This window comes from Nerophis lumbriciformis, linkage group LG17 (genome assembly GCF_033978685.3).
Source record: "Nerophis lumbriciformis linkage group LG17, RoL_Nlum_v2.1, whole genome shotgun sequence".
Classification (NCBI taxonomy): Eukaryota; Metazoa; Chordata; class Actinopteri; order Syngnathiformes; family Syngnathidae; genus Nerophis; species Nerophis lumbriciformis.
This window is the reverse complement of record NC_084564.2, coordinates 9,342,501-9,367,779: the sequence shown is the minus strand read 5'-3', so window position 1 is coordinate 9,367,779 and position 25,279 is coordinate 9,342,501. Positions and strand designations below refer to the sequence as shown.

Here is a 25,279-nt window from a genome sequence, read left to right as displayed (position 1 = left end):
GTAATACTTTTCCGTATCAGTAGGTGGCAGCAGGTAGCGAATTGCTTTGTAGATGTCGGAAACACCTGGAGGCAGTGTACAGGTAAAAAGGTGTCTAATGTTTAAACCAAAAATAAACAAAAGGTGAGTGCCCCTAAGAAAAGGCATTGAAGCTTAGGGAAGGCTATGCAGAACGAAACTAAAACTGAACCGGCTACAAAGTAAACAAAAACAGAATGCTGGACGACAGCAAAGACTTACTGTGGAGCAAAGACGGCGTCCACAATGTACATCTGAACATGACATGACAATCAACAATGTCCCCACAAAGAAGGATAAAAACACCTTAAATATTCTTGACTGCTAAAACAAAGTAGATGCGGGAAATATCGCTCAAAGGAAGACATGAAACTGCTAAAGGAAAATACCAAAAAAAGAGAAAAAGCCACCAAAATAGGAGCGCAAGACAAGAACTAAAACAGTACACACAGGAAAACGACAAAAAAGTCAAAATAAGTCAGGGTGTGATGTGACAGGTGGTGACAGTACACCTACTTTGAGACAAGAGCTATATTGATGCATGCTTGGTTATGCTTTAAAGTCATATCCAACAATTGCAACTACGACTTTTTACTGTCAACTGAGTTTCGTCTTTTAATGATTTCTGCTGGTGGTGTTCCTCCGCATTTTTTCAACCTAAAAATTGTGCCTTGGCTCAAAAAAGGTTGAAAAACACTGGACTAAAGGGTAAGCTAAGGTGGTGTGGTATTAGAAGGTACATCATTTCTAGACCACGATCCCTTTGGAAAAAAAATAAAAATAAAATAAAAACGTTTTCCTTTTTTATCCACAATTTCTTCATGTTGACTTCCTCTTCTCAATCCATGCAAATAATCAACCAAACGTGATAATTGATACTGTAAACCTGATTGGCTGTTAGCGTGTCCCTCCCACTGATCATGTGTTGCTCGGTTACCAGAGAGCGAGTGCCTTTGTTCATGCAACCAACCTTGCTTCCACACATCCGCTTTCTTCCCACCAAGAAGAATTTTTTTTTTTTTTTATCCAACACTCCATTTATTGATAACAATTACGTGTCTGTCTATATTGATATCGTTTTATCCCCCAGCCCGAAATGTTTCTTTTCTTAAATAAATTTTTTTGTACAAACCCCGTTTCCATGAGTTGGGAAATTGTGTTAGATGTAAATATAAACAGAATACAATGATTTGCAAATCCTTTTCAACCCATATTCAATTTAATATGCTACAAAGACAACATATTTGATGTTCAAACTGATAAACATTTTTTTTTTTGCAAATAATCATTAACTTTAGAATTTGATGCCAGCAACACGTGACAAAGAAGTTGGGAAAGGTGGCAATAAATACTGATAAAGTTGAGGAATGCTCATCAAACACTTATTTGGAACATCCCACAGGTGAACAGGCTAATTGGGAACAGGTGGGTGCCATGATTGGGTATAAAAGTAGATTCCATTCACAAACAAGGATGGGGCGAGGGTCACCACTTTGTCAACAAATGCATGAGCAAATTGTTGAACAGTTTAAGAAAAACCTTTCTCAAGCAGCTATTGCAAGGAATTTAGGGATTTCACCATCTACGGTCCGTAATATCATCAAAGGGTTCAGAGAATCTGGAGAAATCACTGCACGTAAGCAGCTAAGCCCGTGACCTTCGATCCCTCAGGCTGTACTGCATCAACAAGCGACATCAGTGTGTAAAGGATATCACCACATGGGCTCAGGAACACTTCAGAAACCCACTGTCAATAACAACAGTTGGTCGCTACATCTGTAAGTGCAAAAAACTCTCCTATGCAAGGCGAAAACCGTTTATCAACAACACCCAGAAACGCCGTCAGCTTTGCTGGGCCTGTGCTCATCTAAGATGGATTGATACAAAGTGGAAAAGTGTTCTGTGGTCTGACGAGTCCACATTTCAAATTGTTTTTGGAAACTGTGGACGTCGTGTCCTCCGGACCAAAGAGGAAAAGAACCACCCGGATTGTTATAGGCGCACAGTTGAAAAGCCAGCATGTGTGATGGTATGGGGGTGTATTAGTGCCCAAGACATGGGTAACTTACACATCTGTGAAGGCGCCATTAATGCGGAAAGTTACATACAGGTTTTGGAGCAACATATGTTGCCATCCAAGCAACGTTACCATGGACGCCCCTGCTTATTTCAGCAAGACAATGCCAAGTCACGTGTTACATCAATGTGGCTTCATAGTAAAAGAGTGCGGGTACTAGACTGGCCTGCCTGTAGTCCAGACCTGTCTCCCATTGAAAATGTGTGGCGCATTATGAAGCCTAAAATACCACAACGGAGACCCCCGGACTGTTGAACAACTTAAGCTGTACATCAAGCAAGAATGGGAAATAATTCCACCTGAGAAGCTTCAAAAATGTGTCTCCTCAGTTCCCAAACGTTTACTGAGTGTTGTTGAAAGGAAAGGCCATGTAACACAGTGGTGAACATGCCCTTTCCCAACTACTTTGGCACGTGTTGCAGCCATGAAATTCTAAGTTAATTATTATTTGCAAAATAAAATGTTTATCAGTTTGAACATCAAATATGTTGTCTTTGTAGCATATTCAACTGAATATGGGTTGAAAAGGATTTGCAAATCATTGTATTCCGTTTATATTTACATCTAACACAATTTCCCAACTCATATGGAAACGGGGTTTGTAATATTTGACCTGAAGTCTTGCAAAATGGAGACTCACACACCAGGGTTCACGCGTGTGAACACCGCCTTGGTGTGCATGCTGCGTCTCACCAAGTGCAACTTTTTGTTGTTTTTGTTGTTTCTGCTCGCCGCCTCAAATCTGCCCTCGCCTCGCCGATCCCCTCCATTGATCTTCCTCTGGCACAAATCCCTCCTCTGGTAAACACATTGATCGCCGCGCGCTCCACGGGCCGCTAATTACCGAGGGGACCGTGTCAGTGTCAGGCGCGCCTTATCGGACGCCCGCTAATGAGATGCGCCGCCCTGACGTGACCCCGGTGTAAACATGGCCGCCTCCCGTTAATCCCGACCACAAATGTGACGTAAAAGTATTTTGTTTTTGCAAACAATCCGCCTTAAACTTCTTTGGTGTGTCGATTTTGACTGACTTATGACACGTGGTCGCCCGGGGTCACTTGACCAATCGCTACATGCTCCTCGTTATCTCTCAGCCAACCACGGGTCAGTCCTCGTTATCTCCCGTCCAATCACCATTCAGCTGATTGCATTCTCACTTCCTCTCTTCACTTAACTGCAGAGTCTCCTATAGTAGCCGGGTGGGTCTACAAATCACCAAAAAAACAACAGTGTTAGCACTGTGGCTGTAGGAAACCTCCTGATGTTTTTTTTATTGTCTCATCAAGATGGCAGAAGATGCATTTAAAGAATGCCTAGCGGCTTTATCTACAGTCAACAAAAATATAAACACGACACTTTTGTTTGTGCTCCCATTTTTCATGAGTTAAGCTCCATTCATCCATTTTCTACCGCTTGTCCCTTTTGGGGTCGCGGGGGGTCGCTGGAGCCTATCTCAGCTACAATCGGGCGGAAGGCGGGGTACACCCTGGACAAGTCGCCACCTCCTCGCAGATGAGTTAAACTCAATGATGTAAAACTTTACTACATACACAAAAAGGCCTATTTCTCTCAAATATTGTTCACAAATCTGTGCTAGTGAGCATTTCTTCTTTGTGCCAACCAGTTTGAGAGTTTGCGCCAAAAAAATTATTACATTAGGATTGCGAGTCTTATTAGAGATGTCCTATAATGGCTTTTTTGCCGATATCCGATATTCCGATATTGTCCAACTCTTAATTACCGATTCCAATATCAACCGATACCGATATATACAGTCGTGGAATGAACACATTATTATGCCTAATTTTGTTGTGATGCCCCGCTGGATGCATTAAAAAATGTAACAAGGTTTTCCAAAATAAATAAATAATAAAACATCCGCACCATAAACAACATAAACACAACAGAACAAATACCCAGAATCCCTTGCAGCACTAACTCTTCCGGAACGCTACAATATACACCCCCCCGCTACCCTCTACTACCCCCGCCCACCTCAACCTCCTCATGCTCTCTCAGGGAGAGCATGTCCCAAATTCCAAGCTGCTGTTTTGAGGCATGTTAAAAAAAATAATGCACTTTGTGACTTCAATAATAAATATGGCAGTGCCATGTTGGCATTTTTTTCCATAACTTGAGTTGATTTATTTTGGAAAACTTTGTTACATTGTTTAATGCATCCAGCGGGGCATCACAACAAAATTAGGCATAATAATGTGTTCATTCCACGACTGTATATATCGGTATCGGTTGATATCGGAATCGGTAATTAAGAGTTGGACAATATCGGAATATCGGATATCGGCAAAAAAGCCATTATCGGACATCTCTACAAATAATACATTGTGAGAATCAGTTTGAATCTATTCTGAATTGAATCGTCAAAAAGTAGCAGATCAATATTAAGAGCTGTTGTTTTTATTGGTTTGATTATTAACAGGGATTGACTTCTTTTTACACTAAAGTGAAAGTTAAACTATTACTACATCGGCTGTCCATATTGAAAGTTGTGGGATAGTTTGACACTGGAACAGATCATTTCTATTGTCATGATTTGCTGTGTGTTCGACTTCACTGTGGACTTACTGATAGGAACATGGAAGAACTTTGACTTGCTTGATAAAAACATGACGTGGGCTTTGAAAGGATTTGATTTAAGGTGCAACATTTGTTTTCATGGCGGCTGGGATGAGTGTGGGCGGACGTGAAAGAGCAATGATTACCTGGCGGGAGGCGTGTCCAATCAGTTGTTCTAACGGCGGGATTAAAAAGATGAACGTGGAAAGCTTTAAGGGCCAAATTGCAACTTAAAAAAACCCCAAACACAAACAGTATTGGGATCTGAGTCGAGGTTGTCGTTGTGGCTTGTGCAGCCCTTTGAGACACTCGTGATTCAGGGCTGTATAAATTAAACTTTGATTGATTGATTGGTGCTTGAAAAATGGAAAAAAGTGCATTTTTTGTGGAAAAAAAAAAGCCTTTTTATTTTGATGGAGTTTTGTGACATTCAAGTTGAACAGACTAGTAATTAAAATACTTCAGTGATGTAAATCAAATCAAATCAACTTTATTTATAATGAAATAACTAAGTGACACATTCAAATATAAGAAATTAAATAAACAAGTTGTCGTGAATATGCAAGCATTAACGTAAACATGTACGATTCTACACCAAAATATTATCTATTTATTACGATTGTTATTATTATTAGAGATTTCCGATAATATCTCTGATAAATGCTTTAAAATGTAATATCGGAAATTATCGGTATCGTTATTTTTATTATCTGTATCATTTTGTTGTTGTTTTTTTAATTAAATCAACATAAAAAACACAAGATACACTTACAATTAGTGCACCAACCCAAAAAACCTCCCTCCCACTCATTCACACAAAAGGGTTGTTTCTTTCTGTTATTAATATTGTGGTTCCTACATTATATATCAATATATATCAATACAGTCTGCAAGGGATACAGTCCGTAAGCACACATGATTGTGCGTGCTGCTGGTCCACTAATAGTACTAACCTTTAACACTTAATTTGACTCGTTTTCATTAATTACTAGTTTCTATGTAACCCATCTCCATCCATCCATCCATCTTCTTCCGCTTATCCGAGGTCGGGTCGCGGGGGCAGCAACCTAAGCAGGGAAGCCCAGACTTCCCTCTCCCCAGCCACTTCGTCCAGCTCTTCCTGTGGAACCCCGAGGCGTTCCCAGGCCAGCTGGGAGACATAGTCTTCCCAACGTGTCCTGGGTCTTCCCCGCGGCCTCCTACCGGTCGGACGTGCCCTAAACACCTCCCTAGGGAGGCGTTCGGGTGGCATCCTGACCAGATGCCCGAACCACCTCATCTGGCTCCTCTCGATGTGGAGGAGCAGCGGCTTTATTTTGAGCTCCCCCCGGATGGCAGAGCTTCTCACCCTATCTCTAAGGGAGAGCCCCGCCACCCGGCGGAGGAAACTCATTTCGGCCGCCTGTACCCGTGATCTTGTCCTTTCGGTCATAACCCAAAGCTCATGACCATAGGTGAGGATGGGAACGTAGATCGACCGGTAAATTGAGAGCTTTGCCTTCCGGCTCAGCTCCTTCTTCACCACAACGGATCGATACAGCGTCCGCATTACTGAAGACGCCGCACCGATCCGCCTGTCGATCTCACGATCCACTCTTCCCTCACTCGTGAACAAGACTCCGAGGCACTTGAACTCCTCCGGAGATGGCACTCCACCCTTTTCCGGGCGAGAACCATGGACTCGGACTTGGAGGTGCTGATTCTCATTCCAGTCGCTTCACACTCGGCTGCGAACCGATCCAGTGAGAGCTGAAGATCCTGGCCAGATGAAGCCATCAGGACCACATCATCTGCAAAAAGCAGAGACCTAATCCTGCAGCCACCAAACCAGATCCCCTCAACGCCTTGACTGCGCCTAGAAATTCTGTCCATAAAAGTTATGAACAGAATCGGTGACAAAGGGCAGCCTTGGTTTCTATGTAGCTGTTTTTAAATTGTTTTACTTTCTTTTTTATTCAAGAAAATGTTTTTAATTTATTTATCTTATTTTATTTTATACATTTTAAAAAAAAGGACTTTATCTTCACCATACCTGGTTGTCCAAATTAGGCATAATAATGTGTTAATTCCACGACTGCATATATCGGTATCGGTTGATATCGGTATCGATAATTAAAGAGTTGGACAATATCGGATATCGGCAAAAAGCCATTATTGGACATCCCTAATTATTATTATTATTATTATTATTATTGTGTGAATATCCAAGCATTCTAACATAAAAGACAAACACTTTTGGGGAGAACATCCGCACCGTAACACAACATAAACACAACAGAACAAATACCCAGAACCCCTTGCAGCACTAACTCTTCCAGGACGCTACAATATACACCCCCCCTACCCGCTACCCCCTACCCCCCACTTCAACCCCGCCCCCCCAACCTCCTCATGCTCTCTCAGGGAGAGCATGTCCCAAATTCCAAGCTGCTGCTTTGAGGCATGTTTAAAAAAATAATGCACTTTGTGACTTCAATAATAAATATGGCAGTGCCATGTTGACATTTTTTTCCTTAAATTGAGTTGATTTATTTTGGAAAACCTTGTTACATTGTTTAATGCATCCAGCGGGGCATCACAACAAAATTAGGCATAATAATGTGTTCATTCCACGACTGTATATATCGATATTGCTTGATATCGGAATCGGTAATTAAGAGTTGGACAATATCGGATATCAGCAAAAAAGCTATTATCGGACATCTCTAGATAAAATGTTGAAAATATGAGATAAAAGTTCTAATAAGTAATTGGATACTTGGCGCCATCTTGGAAGTATGGTAACGTCTCTGATATAAGCGTGATAATGTTAGCATGCTAGCTTTTTATGCTAGGTTTTTAGCTAGTTTTGTCAGGTAAAACCTAAAAAAGACGCCTGGTGCTGTCAAGCAAGTATTTGGATACTTGCCATCCTCTTGGTAGTATGCTAACGTCTCTTATATTATCATGCTAGTGTTGGCACACAAAATTGTATGCTTTTTTTTGGGGGGGGGGCTAATTTTGTGTGTTTAAAGCTAAAATGGCAGATTTGGATATGTATTGCCATCTTAGACGTATGCCGGCTCCGACCCTGGCCGGAGGTTCAGGGAACAGATGGCAGGACCATCAAAATTTCCGCTGGAATTTTCTAGTTCTTTCTTATTCTACAAACCCCGTTTCCATATGAGTTGGGAAATTGTGTTAGATGTAAATATAAACGGAATACAATGATTTGCAAATCCTTTTCAACCCAATATGCTACAAAGACAACATATTTGATGTTCAAACTGATAAACATTTTTTTTTTTTGCAAATAATCATTAACTTTAGAATTTGATGGCAGCAACACGTGACAAAGAAGTTGGGAAAGGTGGCAATAAATACTGATAAAGTTGAGGAATGCTCATCAAACACTTATTTGGAACATCCCACAGGTGAACAGGCTAATTGGGAACAGGTGGGTGCCATGATTGGGTATAAAAACAGCTTCCCAAAAAATTCTCAGTCTTTCACAAGAAAGGATGGGGCGAGGTACACCCCTTTGTCCACAACTGCGTGAGCAAATAGTCAAACAGTTTAAGAACAACGTTTCTCAAAGTGCAATTGCAAGAAATTTAGGGATTTCAACGTCTACGTTCCATAATATCATCAGAAGGTTCAGAGAATCTGGAGAAATCACTCCACGTAAGCTGCATGGCCGGAAACCAACATTGAATGACCGTGACCTTCGATCCCTCAGACGGCACTGTATCAAAAACCAACATCAATCTCTAAAGGATATCACCACATGGGCTCAGGAACACTTCAGAAAACCACTGTCAGTAACTACAGTTGGTCGCTACATCTGTAAGTGCAAGTTAAAGCTCTACTATGCAAAGTGAAAGCCATTTATCAACAACATCCAGAAACGCCCGGCTTCTCTGGGCCAGAGATCATCTAAGATGGACTGATGCAAAGTGGAAAAGTGTTCTGTGGTCTGATGAGTCCACATTTCAAATTTTTTGGGGAAATATTCGACATCGTGTCATCCGGACCAAAGAGGAAGCGAACCATCCAGACTGTTATCGACGCAAAGTTGAAAAGCCAGCATCTGTGATGGTATGGGGGTGCATTAGTGCCCAAGGCATGGGTAACTTACACATCTGTGAAGGCACCGTTAATGCTGAAAGGTACATACAGGTTTTGGAACAACATATGCTGCATCTAAGCGCCGTCTTTTTCATGGACGCCCCTGCTTATTTCAGCAAGACAATGCCAAGCCACATTCAGCACGTGTTACAACAGCGTGGCTTCGTAAAAAAAGAGTGCAGGTACTTCCCTGGTCCGCCTGCAGTCCAGACCTGTCTCCCATCGAAAATGTGTGGCGCATTATGAAGCGTAAAATACGACAGCGGAGACCCCGGACTGTTGAACGACTGAAGCTCTACATAAAACGAGAAAGGGAAAGAATTCCACTTTCAAAGCTTCAACAATTAGTTTCCTCAGTTCCCAATCGTTTATTGAGTGTTGTTAAAAGAAAAGGTGATGTAACACAGTGGTGAACATGCCCTTTCCCAACTACTTTGGCACGTGTTGCAGCCATGAAATTCTAAGTTAATTATTATTTGCAAAAAAAATTACTTTTATGAGTTTGAACATCAAATATGTTGTCTTTGTAGCATATTCAACTGAATATGGGTTGAAAATGATTTGCAAATCATTGTAATCCGTTTATATTTACATCTAACACAATTTCCCAACTCATATGGAAACGGGGTTTGTATTATTAGTTTGTTCTGTGCTGCTGCAGTTCAGTAGTGACAGATAAGACTTTCTGTTTGCTACTTCTTTAACGAGCACTTAGCCAGCTGCTGCACTGTCAGCTGTCAATCTGCTGTGTCCTTTTACCTTGGCCATTATTTCTCCTGGAGGTGCGGAGCAGATAAACAACTCGTCTTTGTTCTGCTGTCGTGCGGCTTCAATATGGCACGTGCGCGTCCACCTCTGTCGGGAATTCAATTACAGCCGGCTGTTGTTTTATGATGTTGCCGTGACATCCGGTGATGGATCCATTAAGTCATCTCCCGCCGTGACAGCGGAGCAGCGAATGTCCTGGTTCACGTGGTGATGCATTGTGGTGGTTACAAAATAACACATCATTTGACAAAAGACTTACAATTTAAAACAGAAGTTACGCTTGTTTTGTACTATCATTAGTATTTTAACATAACAGGTGTGCTATTTTTCATAATGAGCCCAAAAAAATAAAAACTATAATAGTTAGACCAAATAAAATTGCAGCACAAACGTTTGGGACAAGTTTGGGGAGATTGTGACACAGTAGTGGGGCTGATTATGAATAATTAATAACATAAAATCTATAATTAATTACATAAAAACTGTAGTAATAAAAGCCATAAAATTATAATATCATTAAAGCTGTATTAATACCATAAAAACTATAATTAACATAAAAACTATGAATAATAGCATAACAAATATAGTAATTAATATATAAACTATAATAGTTAACAAACATACAAACTATTAATAATATAAACTATATTAATAACAAAACCTATAATAGTTAATAACATAACTATTAATAACATAAAAACCATAATATAACTAAAACATAAAAAAATAGTAATAATAAATTATAACTTAAAAACTATACTAGTTACAACTATTAAAAGTATGATAAATGATAACATAAAAACTATAACCGTTAACATAGCTATAATAGTTAATTACATAAAAACTATTAATTAATAACATTTAAACCATATCAATTAATAACATAACTTTAAAAGTTAAAAACATAAAAACTATCATTAATAACATATAAACTATGAATAATAGCATAAAAACTGTAATAATTAGAATCATAAAAACTATAATAGTTAAACATACAAATTATATTAATAACAAGACAACTATTAACATCAAAACCACAATTAAACTAAAAAACATTTACAAACATAATCAATTATAACATAACTATAATAGTTAAAACTATGATAAATGATAACCTAAAGACTATAATAACATAAAAAGTATAGTAATATAAACTATAATAATTAATAACATAACTATAACAGTTAATAACATAATATTTATCATAGTTAATTACATAAAAACAATATTAATAAATTAAAACTATATCAATTAATAACATAAAAACTTGCATTTAAAAAAAATTAAACTTATATTAATAACATAAAACTTAATAGTCAATAACGAACGTTATAACATAAAACTATAATAATTGATCATCTAAACCAGGGGTCCTCAAGTACAAATCTTGAAGGTCCACAAATGTTTTTTTTTAAACAGGCTGGGTCCGTTTATTATCGGTCAAGCTTATATAGTAGCAGGAGGTAAGTAGTTTAACATTTTCTTAAAATTAACAAAAATAAAATAAATATCCAATAAAATACATGAAATATTTTCTTTGAAACAAAAATAAATAAGAACTTTGAAAAAATGTGTCCTCTGCATTCGACCCATCCCTTGATCACACCCTGGGAGGTGAGGGGAGCAGTGGGCAGCAGTGGCGCTGCGCCCGGGAATCATTTTTGGTGATTTAACCCCCAATTCCAAGCCTTGATGCTGAGTGCCAAGCAGGGAAGAATGCTGGTATGAGCTTTTAAACATAACCCGTTAACTGCTGCCAATCAAATGGTGAATAAGATACTCTTTAGGGTTCATATGTTTGTAAATCTGACTGTGATGAAGTCAGTGCCTCACCAGCCATCAACCTCACCGCACGTTACTGCTCTGTTGCTATTTGTTGTTGTGTCATAGATTTAACAAAAATCTTGCTTGATGTTTCATATGACTTTTTCAGCCTCGTGATTTCTTTTTTTCTTAGCTCTGAATCATGAGGAAATGTCTCTTCAAATTCGCGGTGCTCTTTCAGATTTTCACTTTTCACCAGAGCAACAGTAGTGTTGCATATTAGACACATTGGTCTGGTACTTGCAATAGGTAGGATGAAAACATATTGCTCTGTCCATTCTTCCTTGAAACGTCGGTTTTCCCTGTCCACCTTTCTTTTACCAGCCTGAGCCAACTTGGAGCATGCCATTGTGATTTGATTCACATTCAGTGACTGACGAGTGAACAGTTAGCGAAGTAGCGATACGAGACAACTGTGTGCCTGCAGCGAAAGGTTCCATGCACTGTGCACTGCACATGTGTATGACCCAGGTGGTAACAGCCTATCAGCGCGTCGTTGTGATCGAGATGACAACCCATACCCCGGAATTAGCCAATCAGAGTGGCGTTCTCTCGCTCTCTCTCTCTCTCTCTCTCTCTCTCTCTCTCTCTCTCTCTCTCTCTCTCTCTCTCTCTGAGAGAGAGAGAGAGAGAGAGAGAGAGAGAGAGAGAGAGAGAGAGAGAGAGAGAGAGAGAGAGAGAGAGAGAGAGTGAGTGAGACACGAGAAGTGTAAACGAAACGTGGAGATATTTGACTAAAAACAACGAAGAACGTTGACTTGCGCTAGCGATAACTCACAGATGAATACAATTATTATATTTTTTTATAATTATTATAATTATAATAATAAAAATTAAAAAAAATTAAAACTTTTTTTTAAAATTTTTTTTTACTATAATTCGTGCTGGGTCCGGACGGACACGTCGCTGGGTCCGGACATGGACCGCGGTCCGCCTGTTGAGGATCACTGATCTAAACTATAATAGGTAATAACATTAAAACAATAATTAGTAACATAAAACAATTATAATTAATGTCATAAAAACTGTTATATTTAATAACATAGAAACTATAATAATAAACTATAATAATTGATAACATAAAAACTGTCAGGTTCAAACACTGATGACATCTATTAAACAAGACAAGAAGCAAGGAATTAAACAGAGACATAATTAAATTTGGCTCAATTGAGGAGAAACGTCTGGGCTGTACTCTTGCACAGTCTCCACCACGCTCTGATGAAAGATTGTGCGCCTCCTCTTTTATTTGGACTTTCCCTGATTACATGGCAACAGCTGTTTCTAAAGGGACGGGGGTCGTAAACAGTCATCGCCTTTGAATACAAAACAGTTCAAAGAAAAGGTCGGTTCAAAGAAAAGGTCGTAAACAGTTCAAAGAAGAGGTCGTAAAACAGTTCGAAGAAGAGGTGCCTGGAGCTTGGGCAGGTCCTGCTTTCTCTCCGCTTTGTGTGGATTACAATACATCAAAGAAAACAGAACACCTTCATGTTGCTTCCCATCCTACACAGTGGTGTTTTACAAGCCTTTTGCTTGGTAGGATCAAAGACAGCTTTTGTCCTCTCGCAAGGCGAGCTGAACTCAATGTAACACAAAGTTTTGTGATAACTTAGATACAATTATTCTGACAAAAACTAATAGTCAATAACAGAAAAACTACAACACTGTAGTTAGACAACAAATATTTGCAGCACAAACGATTGGGAAAAGTTTGTTGTGATTTTGACAACGTTGGGGGCTTGTTGTGAATAATAAAACATAACATAAAGTCTATAATAATTAATAGCATCAAAACCATATTAGTTTGACCCAATACTTTTGCAGCACAAATGAATGAGGCAGGTTTGTGGAAATTTTGACTACGTTGTGATGATAAGGGGTCAACAAGTAACATCTCTGGGAGTGCATCACCACTGTTGCGTGTGGCATTGACTCCATGCACGCCGGATGTTTGGACAGTTGTACAAACCCCGTTTCCATATGAGTTGGGAAATTGTGTTAGATGTAAATATAAACGGTATACAATGATTTGCAAATCCTTTTCAACCCATATTCAATTGAATGCACTACAAAGACAACATATTTGATGTTCAAACTCATAAACTTTTTCTTTTTTTTTTGCAAATAATAATTACCTTAGTATTTCATGGCTGCAACACGTGCCAAAGTAGTTGGGAAAGGGCATGTTCACCACTGTGTTACATGGCCTTTCCTTTTAACAACACTCAGTAAACGTTTGGGAATTGAGGAGACACATTTTTGAAGCTTCTCAGGTGGAATTCTTTCCCATTCTTGCTTGATGTACAGCTTAAGTTTAACAGTCCGGGGGTCTCCGTTGTGGTATTTTAGGCTTCATAATGCGCCACACATTTTCAATGGGAGACAGGTCTGGATAACAGGCGGACCAGTCTCGTACCCGCACTCTTTTACTATGAAGCCACGTTGATGTAACACGTGGCTTGGCATTGTCTTGCTGAAATAAGCAGGGGCGTCCATGGTAACGTTGCTTGGATGGCAACATATGTTGCTCCAAAACCTGTATGTACCATTCAGCATTAATGGTGCCTTCACAGAAATGTAAGTTGCCCATGTCTTGGGCACTAATACACCCCCATACCATCACAGATGCTGGCTTTTCAACTTTGCGCCTATAACAATCCGGATGGTTCTTTTCCTCTTTGGTCCGGAGGACACGACGTCCACAGTCTCCAAAAACAATTTGAAATGTGGACTCGTCAGACCACAGAACACTTTTCCACTTTGTATCAGTCCATCTTAGATGAGCTCAGGCCCAGCGAAGCCGACGGCATTTCTGGGTGTTGTTGATAAACGGTTTTCGCCTTGCATAGGAGAGTTTTAACTTGCACTTACAGATGTAGCGACCAACTGTAGTTACTGACAGTGGGTTTCTGAAGTGTTCCTGAGCCCGTGTGGTGATATCCTTTACACGCTGATGACGCTTGTTGATGCAGTACAGCCTGAGGGATCGAAGGTCACGGGTTTAGCTGGTTACGTGCAGCGATTTCTCCTAATTCTCTGAACCCTTTGATGATATTACGGAGCGTAGATGGTGAAATCCCTAAATTCCTTGCAATAGCTGGTTGAGAAAGGTTTTTCTTAAAATGTTCAACAATTTGCTCACGCATTTGTTGACAAAGTGGTGACCCTCGCCCCATCCTTGTTTGTGAATGACTGAGCATTTCATGGAATCTACTTTTATACCCAATCATGGCACCCACCTGTTCCCAATTAGCCTGCACACCTGTGGGATGTTCCAAATAAGTGTTTGATGAGCATTCCTCAACTTTATCAGTATTTATTGCCACCTTTCCCAACTTCTTTGTCACGTGTTGCTGGCATCAAATTCTAAAGTTAATGATTATTTGCAAAAAAAAAAAGTTTATCAGTTTGAACATCAAATATGTTGTCTTTGTAGCATATTCAACTGAATATGGGTTGAAAATGATTTGCAAATCATTGTATTCCGTTTATATTTACATCTAACACAATTTCCCAACTCATATGGAAACGGGGTTTGTACAATGAGACTATTCATTTTTGTCTGTAGAGTGCGTCAAAATAATAGGAAATTGGACACCCTGACACGGACTGTCTGGTCTTGGCGTGGTCAAGGTCTTTGAAGCCAGAAGAAACAGGAAGTGCTGTGGGCAAGGTTCCTGCGTGATATCAAAGCTTTAGGTGGCGATTAAAAGAAAAAGGTTGGATTAGGAAAAGGTCGCCGGCCGACAAAGACGCTCATATCGCACGTATGCTAATCCACACATTTTTCTTTCTGTGCTGCAGGCAATGAGTTCGGTCACCCTGAGTGGTTGGATTTCCCCCGCAAAGGCAATAACGAGAGCTACCACTACGCCCGCCGGCAGTTCAACCTGCTGGACGCCGCGCACCTGCGCTACAGTCAGCTCTACGCCTTCGACCGCGACATGAACCGCACCGAGGACAAATACGGCTGGCTGGCCGCCCCCCCGGTAAGCACGCCCTAACCACCTTTTTGTACAGTGTGCATGGATACCTGGGTGTAGTTGGCCCCCCACCTTGTCTGAAACTTACCCACACATTTGTGATGCAAATTCTTTTTTAACATTATAGTTTTTATGTTATTAATGTGTTATTAACATGTTATTATTCTTAACCAGCCCCCACCTTGTCCCAAACTTGCTTTAACTTGTCACATTCGTTTGTGCTATATTTGTGATGCAAACATTTTTTTAACTATTATAGTTTTTATGTTAATGTTTAATAGGTGTTTTGTTATTGTGTTATCAGCATGTTATTATTCATAACCAGCCCCCCCCCCCCCCCCCAAACTAGGTCAAAATCCCCTCAAACGTGTCCCATTCATTTGTGCTGTTTGTGCTCCAATGTTGTTTTTGTCTATTATAGTTTGTTTTTTTGCTAACGTTTTATGATTCACAACCAGCCCCATAAAGCATTAATAACATAAAAACCATAATAGTTGAACAAAAAATGTTTGCGGCTCAAACGGCACAAGTTTTGACAAGGTGGGGGGTGTCTATTTACAAACCCCGTTTCCATATGAGTTGGGAAATTGTGTGAGATGTAAATAAACGGAATACAATGATTTGCAAATCATTTTCAACCCATATTCAGTTGAATATGCTACAAAGACAACATATTTGATGTTCAAACTCATAAACTTTTTTTTTTTTTGCAAATAATCATTAACTTTAGAATTTGATGCCAGCAACACGTGGCAAAGAAGTTGGGAAAGGTGGCAATAAATACTGATAAAGTTGAGGAATGCTCATCAAACACTTATTTGGAACATCCCACAGGTGAACAGGAAAATTGGGAACAGGTGGGTGACATGATTGGGTATAAAAGTAGATTCCATGAAATGCTCAGTCATTCACAAACAAGGATGGGGCGAGGGTCACCACTTTGTCAACAAATGCGTGAGCAAATTGTTGAACAGTTTAAAAAAACCTTTCTCAAGCAGCTATTGCAAGGAATTTAGGGATTTCACCATCTACAGTCCGTAATATCATCAAAGGGTTCAGAGAATCTGGAGAAATCACTGCACGTAAGCAGTTAAGCCCGTGACCTTCGATCCCTCAGGCTGTACTGCATCAACAAGCGACATCAGTGTGTAAAGGATATCACCACATGGGCTCAGGAACACTTCAGAAACCCACTGTCAGTAACTACAGTTGGTCGCTACATCTGTAAGTGCAAGTTAAAACTCTCCTATGCAAGGCGAAAACCGTTTATCAACAACACCCAGAAACGCCGTCGGCTTCGCTGGGCCTGAGCTCATCTAAGATGGACTGATACGAAGTGGAAAAGTGTTCTGTGGTCTGACGAGTCCACATTTCAAATTGTTTTTGGAAACTGTGGACGTCGTGTCCTCCGCACCAAAGAGGAAAAGAACCATCCGGATTGTTATAGGCGCAAAGTTGAAAAGCCAGCATCTGTGATGGTATGGGGGTGTATTAGTGCCCAAGACATGGGTAACTTACACATCTGTGAAGGCGCCATTAATGCTGAAAGGTACATACAGGTTTTGGAGCAACATATGCTGCCATCTAAGCAACGTTACCATGGACGCCCCTGCTTATTTCAGCAAGACAATGCCAAGCCACGTGTTACATCAACGTGGCTTCATAGTAAAAGAGTGCGGGTACTAGACTGGCCTGCCTGTAGTCCAGACCTGTCTCCTATTGAAATGTGTGCGCATTATGAAGCCTAAAATAGCACAACGGAGACCCCCGGACTGTTGAACAACTTAAGCTGTACATCAAGCAAGAATGGGAAAGAATTCCACCTGAGAAGCTTAAAAAATGTGTCTCCTCAGTTCCCAAATGTTTACTGAGTGTTGTTAAAAGGAAAGGCCATGTAACACAGTGGTGAACATGCCCTTTCCCAACTTCTTTGTCACGTGTTGCAGCCATGAAATTCTAAGTTAATTATTATTTGCAAAAAAAAAAAAAAAAGTTTATGAGTTTGAACATCAAATATGTTGTCTTTGTAGTGCATTCAATTGAATATGGGTTGAAAATGATTTGCAAATCATTGTATTCTGTTTATATTTACATCTAACACAATTTCCCAACTCATATGGAAACGGGGTTTGTATATAATATATCATGTTAACATAAAAATCTATAAATTACACCAAATATTTTTCCAGCACAAACGATTGTGACAAGTTTGTGTAGATTTTGATGAGGTGGGGTCTAGTTATGATTAATAACACGTTAATTACACCTTAACAACAAACTATAATAGTTTAACCAAAAAAATGTTTGCAGCACAAACGATTGTGACAAGTTTGGGTAGGTTTTAATGAGGTGGGGTCTAGTTATGATTAGTGTTACATTAATCACATGTTAATAACATTAAAAAAAAACTATAATAGTTTAACCAAAAAAATGTTTGCAGCACAAACGATGGTGTCAAATGTGGGTAGGTTTTGATGAGGTGGGGTTTAAATATGATTAGTAACATGTTAATTACATGTTAAGAATTTAAAAAACTGATAGTTTAACCATAAGTTATGATTAATAACACATTAATTACCGGTACACATTATTAACATTAAAAAAAATAGTTTAACCCCCAAAAGAATTGCAGTACAAACGATTGTGACAAGTTTGTGTAGGTTTTGATGAGGTGGGGGCCTCGTTATGATTAATAACACGTTAATTACACCTTAATAGCATTAAAAAAAAACTAATAGTTTAACCAAAAAAATGTTTGCAGCACAAACGATTGTGACAAGTTTGTGTAGGTTTGATGAGGTGGGGGTCTCGTTATGATTAATAACACGTTAATTACAACCTTAATAACATTAAAAAACTATAATAGTGTAGCTAAAAGAAAATGTTTGCAGCACAAACGAGCGTGACAAGTTTGTGTAGTTTTTGATTAAGTGGGGTCTAGTTATGATTAATAACATGTTAATTACACATTATTAACATTTAAAAAAAATAGTTTAGCCCAAAAAAAATTGCAGTACAAATGATTGTGACAAGTTTGTGTAGGTTTTGATGAGGTGCAATCAAGTTATGATTAATAACACGTTAATTACACCTTAATAGCATAAAAAAAAAACTAATAGTTTAACCCAAAAAATGTTTGCAGCACAAACGATTGTGACAAGTTTGTGTAGGTTTTGATGAGGTGGGGGGGGGAGTCTTGTTATGATTAATAACACGTTAATTACACCTTAATAGCATAAAAAAAACTAATAGTTTAACCAAAAAAATGTTTGCAGCACAAACGATTGTGACAAGTTTGTGTAGGTTTTGATGAGGTGGGGGTCTAGTTATGATTAATAACACGTTAATTACACCTTAAAAACATTAAAAAACTATAATAGTGTAAATAAATAAAAATGTTTGCAGCACAAACGAGCGTGACAAGTTTGTGTAGTTTTTGATTAAGTGGGGTCTAGTTATGATTAATAACATGTTAATTACACATTATTAACATTTAAAAAAAATAGTTTAGCCCCAAAAAAATTGCAGTACAAATGATTGTTACAAGTTTGTGTAGGTTTTGATGAGGTGCAATCTAGTTATGATTAACACGTTAATTACACCTTAATAGCATAAAAAAAAACCTAATAGTTTAACCCAAAAAATGTTTGCAGCACAAACGATTGTGACAAGTTTGTGTAGGTTTTGATGAGGTGGGGGGGGGGGGGTCTTGTTATGATTAATAACACGTTAATTACACCTTAATAACATAAAAAAAACTAATAGTTTAACCAAAAAAATGTTTGCAGCACAAACGATTGTGACAAGTTTGTGTAGGTTTTGATGAGGTGGGGGTCTAGTTATGATTAATAACACGTTAATTACACCTTAAAAACATTAAAAAACTATAATAGTGTAAATAAATAAAAATGTTTGCAGCACAAACGAGCGTGACAAGTTTGTGTAGTTTTTGATTAAGTGGGGTCTAGTTATGATTAATAACATGTTAATTACACATTATTAACATTTAAAAAAAATAGTTTAGCCCAAAAAAAATTGCAGTACAAATGATTGTGACAAGTTTGTGTAGGTTTTGATGAGGTGCAATCAAGTTATGATTAATAACACGTTAATTACACCTTAATAGCATAAAAAAAAAACTAATAGTTTAACCCAAAAAATGTTTGCAGCACAAACGATTGTGACAAGTTTGTGTAGGTTTTGATGAGGTGGGGGGGGGGGGGGGGGGGGGAGTCTTGTTATGATTAATAACACGTTAATTACACCTTAATAACATAAAAAAAAAACTAATAGTTTAACCCAAAAAATGTTTGCAGCACAAACGATTGTGACAAGTTTGTGTAGGTTTTGATGAGGTGGGGGGGAGTCTTGTTATGATTAACACGTTAATTACACCTTAATAACATAAAAAAAACTAATAGTTTAACCAAAAAAATGTTTGCAGCACAAACGATTGTGACAAGTTTGTGTAGGTTTTGATGAGGTGGGGGTCTAGTTATGATTAATAACACGTTAATTACACCTTAAAAACATTAAAAAACTATAATAGTGTAAATAAATAAAAATGTTTGCAGCACAAACGAGCGTGACAAGTTTGTGTAGTTTTTGATTAGGTGGGGGGGGGGGGGGGGTCTAGTTATGATTAATAACACGTTAATTACACCTTAAAAACATTAAAAAACTATAATAGTGTAAATAAATAAAAATGTTTGCAGCACAAACGAGCGTGACAAGTTTGTGTAGTTTTTGATTAAGTGGGGTCTAGTTATGATTAATAACATGTTAATTACACATTATTAACATTTAAAAAAAATAGTTTAGCCCAAAAAAAATTGCAGTACAAATGATTGTGACAAGTTTGTGTAGGTTTTGATGAGGTGCAATCTAGTTATGATTAATAACACGTTAATTACACCTTAATAGCATAAAAAAAAAACTAATAGTTTAACCAAAAAAATGTTTGCAGCACAAACGATTGTGACAAGTTTGTGTAGGTTTTGATGAGGTGGGGGTCTCGTTATGATTAATAACGTTAAAAAACTATAATAGTGTAGCTAAAAAAAAATGTTTGCAGCACAAACGAGCGTGACAAGTTTGTGTAGTTTTTGATTAGGTGGGGTCTAGTTATGATTAATAACATGTTAATTACACATTAACATTAAAAAAAAATAGTTTAGCCCCCCCAAAAAATTGCAGTACAAATGATTGTGACAAGTTTGTGTAGGTTTTGATGAGGTGTGTACTAGTTATGATTAATAACACGTTAATTACAACCTTAATAACATTAAAAAACTATAATAGTGTAGCTAAAAAAAATGTTTGCAGCACAAACTAGCGTGACAAGTTTGTGTAGTTTTTATTAGGTGGGGGGGGTCTAGTTATGATTAATAACACGTTAATTACACATTATTAACATTAAAAAAAATAGTTTAACCCAAAAAAAATTGGCAGTACAAACGATTGTGACAAGTTTGTGTAGGTTTTGATGAGGTGGGGGTCTCGTTATGATTAATAACACGTTAATTACACCTTAGTAACATAAAAAAAACTAATAGTTTAACCAAAAAAATGTTTGCCGCACAAATGATTGTGACAAGTTTGTGTAGTTTTTGATGAGGTGGGGTCTAGTTATGAGAAATAACACGTTAATTACAACCTTAATAACATTAAACAACTATAATAGTGTAGCTAAAGAAATGTTTGCAGCACAAACGAGCGTGACAAGTTTGTGTAGTTTTTATTAGGTGGGGGGGGGGGGGGGTCTAGTTATGATTAATAACATGTTAATTACACATTATTAACATTAAAAAAATAGTTTAACCCCCCCAAAAAAATGACAGTACAAACGATTGTGACAAGTTTGTGTAGGTTTTGATGAGGTGCGGTCTAGTTATGATTAATAGCATGTTAATTACACATTATTAATGTTAAAAAAAAATAGTTTAGCCCAAAAAAAAATTGCAGTACAAACGATTGTGACAAGTTTGTTTAGGTTTTGATGAGGTGCAATCTAGTTATGATTAATAACACGTTAATTACACATTATTAACATTAAAAAAAAATAGTTTAACCCCAAAAAAAATTGCAGTACAAACGATTGTGACAAGTTTGTGTAGGTTTTGATGAGGTGGGGGTCTAGTTATGATTAATAACACGTTAATTACACCTTAATAACATTAAAAAAAAACTAATAGTTTAACCAAAAAAATGTTTGCCGCACAAACGATTGTGACAAGTTTGTGTAGGTTTTGATGAGGTGGGGGTCTAGTTATGATTAATAACACGTTAATTACACCTTAATAACATTAAAAAAAAACTAATAGTTTAACCAAAAAAATGTTTGCCGCACAAACGATTGTGACAAGTTTGTGTAGGTTTTAATGAGGTGGGGTCTAGTTATGATTAATAACACGTTAATTACAACCTTAATAACATTAAACAACTATAATAGTGTAGCTAAAAAAAAATGTTTGCAGCACAAACGAGCGTGACAAGTTTGTGTAGTTTTTATTAGGTGGGGGGGGGGGGTCTAGTTATGATTAATAACACGTTAATTACACATTATTAACATTAAAAAAAATAGTTTAACCCCAAAAAAATGGCAGTACAAACGATTGTGACAAGTTTGTGTAGGTTTTGATGAGGTGCAATCTAGTTATGGTTAATAACACGTTAATTACACCTTAATAGCATAAAAAAAACTAATAGTTTATTCAAAAAAATTTTTGCAGCACAAACGATTGTGACAAGTTTGGGTAGGTTTTGATGAGGTGGGGTCTAGTTATGATTAATAACACGTTAATTACAACCTTAATAACATTAAAAAACTATGATAGTGTAGCTAAAAAAAATGTTTGCCGCACAAACGAGCGTGACAAGTTTGTGTAGGTTTTGATGAGGTGGGTGGGGAAGTCTTGTTATGATTAATAACACGTTAATTACACCTTAATAGCATAAAAAAAACTAGTAGTTTAACCAAAAAAATGTTTGCAGCACAAACAATTGTGACAAGTTTGGGTAGGTTTTAATGAGGTGGGGTCTAGTTATGATTAATAACACGTTAATTACACATTATTAACATTAAAAAAAAATAGTTTAACCCCCCAAAAAATGGCAGTACAAACGATTGTGACAAATTTGTGTAGGTTTTGATGAGGTGGGGGTCTCGTTATGATTAATAACACGTTAATTACACCTTAATAACATAAAAAAACCTAATAAAAAAAATGTTTGCAGCACAAACGATTGTGACAAGTTTGTGTAGGTTTTGATGAGGTGTGTACTGATATGCTAGCATTGTTGAAGGTAGCTGGAGAGCAAAGTAAATAATAATAATAATATTAAGTGGGGTGTAGAAGAGAGGAGTTGAGAAAGCGACTGACATCACCTTCAGACTGAGCCGGTGCTATAAGCACAATCCTGTGCAGTTTATCAGCGCCAAGGTAATCACGCCCTGCGAGGATTCAGGCCATGTTTCACCTGCCACCAGGAGCACAAGGGCGCTTGTAGCACCTATGCTAATCAGGAGCAGGTCCTCAGGCACTCCTCAACTTTGTCGTCGGCGACAGTCAAGCCGGCGCCAACTTTGTGGGAGCTGAAAAGGTCAAGACTGGATTCTGCTGCTGTGGACTTTTAATAACCATAAACAAGGAACGCCACTTTCATGTCAGGTCTCTCACAGTCTGTGCTATGAATGATCAACTTTCCACATCTGCCTGCTTAGAACTTGAGTGAGGAGACACATTTTTGAAGTTTTTCAGGTGGAATTCTTTCCCATTCTTGCTTGATAGAGAAGGTGTTCTCCTGATTGAACCATGCTAACACTAAAGTTCAGACAATGAGGTGTTCTCCTGGTTGATGGGTGTTGTTGATGTTTCCCTGCAGGCCTTTGTCAGCGCCAAGCACCAGGAGGACAAGGTCATCGTGTTCGACAGAGCCAACGTGCTCTTCATCTTCAACTTCCACCCCAGCAAGAGCTTTCAGGACTACAAGGTCGCAGTGGAAGCACCCGGAAGGTATCCTTTTCACTCCTTCAATACTGGTGTGTAGCAAAAGACTTGTCTTGTTTGCAGTCAAGCGGGGTACACGAGTGCTGCAGGCACTGGGATGCTGTGGTTGGTTGAAGGAAACATAGCCGAGTGTGTTACCGGATCATTCCATTTTTTGCAGTCAAATATTGTACACGAGTGCCGCTTGCACCGAGGAGCTGTGGTTCACTGAGGGGAAACAGCTGGCAATGCAAGCGTCTAGCGAGATAATCGTCTTGTTTGCAGTTAAGTAAGGGTGCACGAGCGCTGCTGGCAGGAGGGAGCTGTGGTTCACTGGCAATGCAGGTGTGTGGCTAGGTCATTGTGTCTTGTCTGTGGTCAGACATAGTAGTGGAGGCTTCACTCATTCCTATACTCCTTTGGAAATAAAATGAAATGTTAAAAAAAATCACTATATTTAGTGAATAGAATTAAATATACATATGTTTTTTAAACTTTCTATTGTATATCTGCAAATGAAAATATTATATATTAAAAAAAACTTTTCATGGTATTTTTTTGTAAATTAAAAAAAATATCTTATATTTTTGTAAATACAAAAGAAGAAAGTGCTATAGTATTTCTTTTTAAATAAGATAAAATATTTATTAAAATGTTATAGTATTATAAATAAGTAAATGTAAAGAAAAAAACTATATGTAATTTTTTGTAAATAAAATACAATATATGTATATATAAAAAAAACTTTCCATATTGTTATATTTTTGTAAATAAAAAAAATATATATATATAGTTTTATATATATATATGTGTGTATATATATATATATATATATATATATGTGTGTGTGTGTGTATATATATATATATATATATATATATATATATACACTGTGTGTGTATATATATATACTGTATATGTATATATATATGTATGTGTATATATATATATGTATGTGTATATATATATATGTATGTATGTGTGTGTGTGTATATATGTATGTATGTATATATATATATATGTGTATGTATGTATATATATGTACGTGTATGTATGTATGTATATATATGTACGTGTATGTATGTGTGTATATATATATATATATATTTATAATATTTTTGTAAATACAATATAAATAAGTTTGTATTTTTAAGCATTTTTCTTTTTTATAAAATAAAAAATGCTACAAAAATATAAACCATATTTTTGTAGTATTTTTTTCCTAAATAAAAAATAATATTTTAAATCTTACTATTAGATTATTTTGTAAATAGAAAAAAACGTTCTACTGTATTTTTGTAAAAAAAAAAAAAGGAATTTTAAATGAAAAAAACGGCTGATAGTATTTTTTGTAAAGAAAATATAAAAAAGTTATATAGTATTTTTTTGTAAATAAAATAAAACATTTTTTTTTAATTCTATAGTAATATTTTTTGGTGAATAAAATAAAATATAAAAAAATCGTTCTATTGTATTTTTTTGTAAATAAAATACAAGATATATATAACAACAAACTTTCTATACTGTTTTTCTTTTTTGTAAATAAAATAAAATATATAAAAAAATAAACTTTAGAATTCTGTTTTTTTGTAAATAAAATGTATTAAAACATTTTTCTGAACGAAACAAAAATCTTTTTAAACAAAACTTTCTATATTATTGATACTTGAGTTTTGTGACTTTTGCTTGATAAAGTTAAAACATTTTTACTTTGAATGATATTTAAAGCATACTGAAGACAAGACAAACACATTTCACTAGCAATCATTGAGGATTCATTCCTTTTTTTTTTTTCAGGTGTATTTTTCCCAAATGTTCCTTTGCCGCGCTCAAAGTCTCAGCGTATGAATCCACCAGATTCTATGCGACTGACAGATATTTGAAACCTCTTCAAGGGTGCAAATCCCATCTTTTATTTCCTAAATAGTGATTGGAGG

The 25,279-nt window shown here is 37.2% G+C and overlaps 1 protein-coding gene across 2 annotated transcripts in view; it reads left to right on the top strand.

Moving 5' to 3' along the window:
* Window positions 1–25,279, top strand: part of gbe1b (glucan (1,4-alpha-), branching enzyme 1b) — a 179,738-nt gene that overhangs the window by 124,912 nt on the left and 29,547 nt on the right. The window contains exons 13-15 of one of the 2 annotated variants that reach the window (XM_061972402.2): window positions 15,176–15,360; window positions 23,239–23,369; window positions 23,524–23,847. In XM_061972402.2, the coding sequence (XP_061828386.1) occupies window positions 15,176–15,360; window positions 23,239–23,369; window positions 23,524–23,635 (428 nt within the window). In that variant the 3' untranslated portion in view covers window positions 23,636–23,847. Of the gene's footprint in view, window positions 1–15,175; window positions 15,361–23,238; window positions 23,370–23,523; window positions 23,848–25,279 lie in introns of those variants that run through there. The other variant, XM_061972401.2, reaches the window with a different exon arrangement.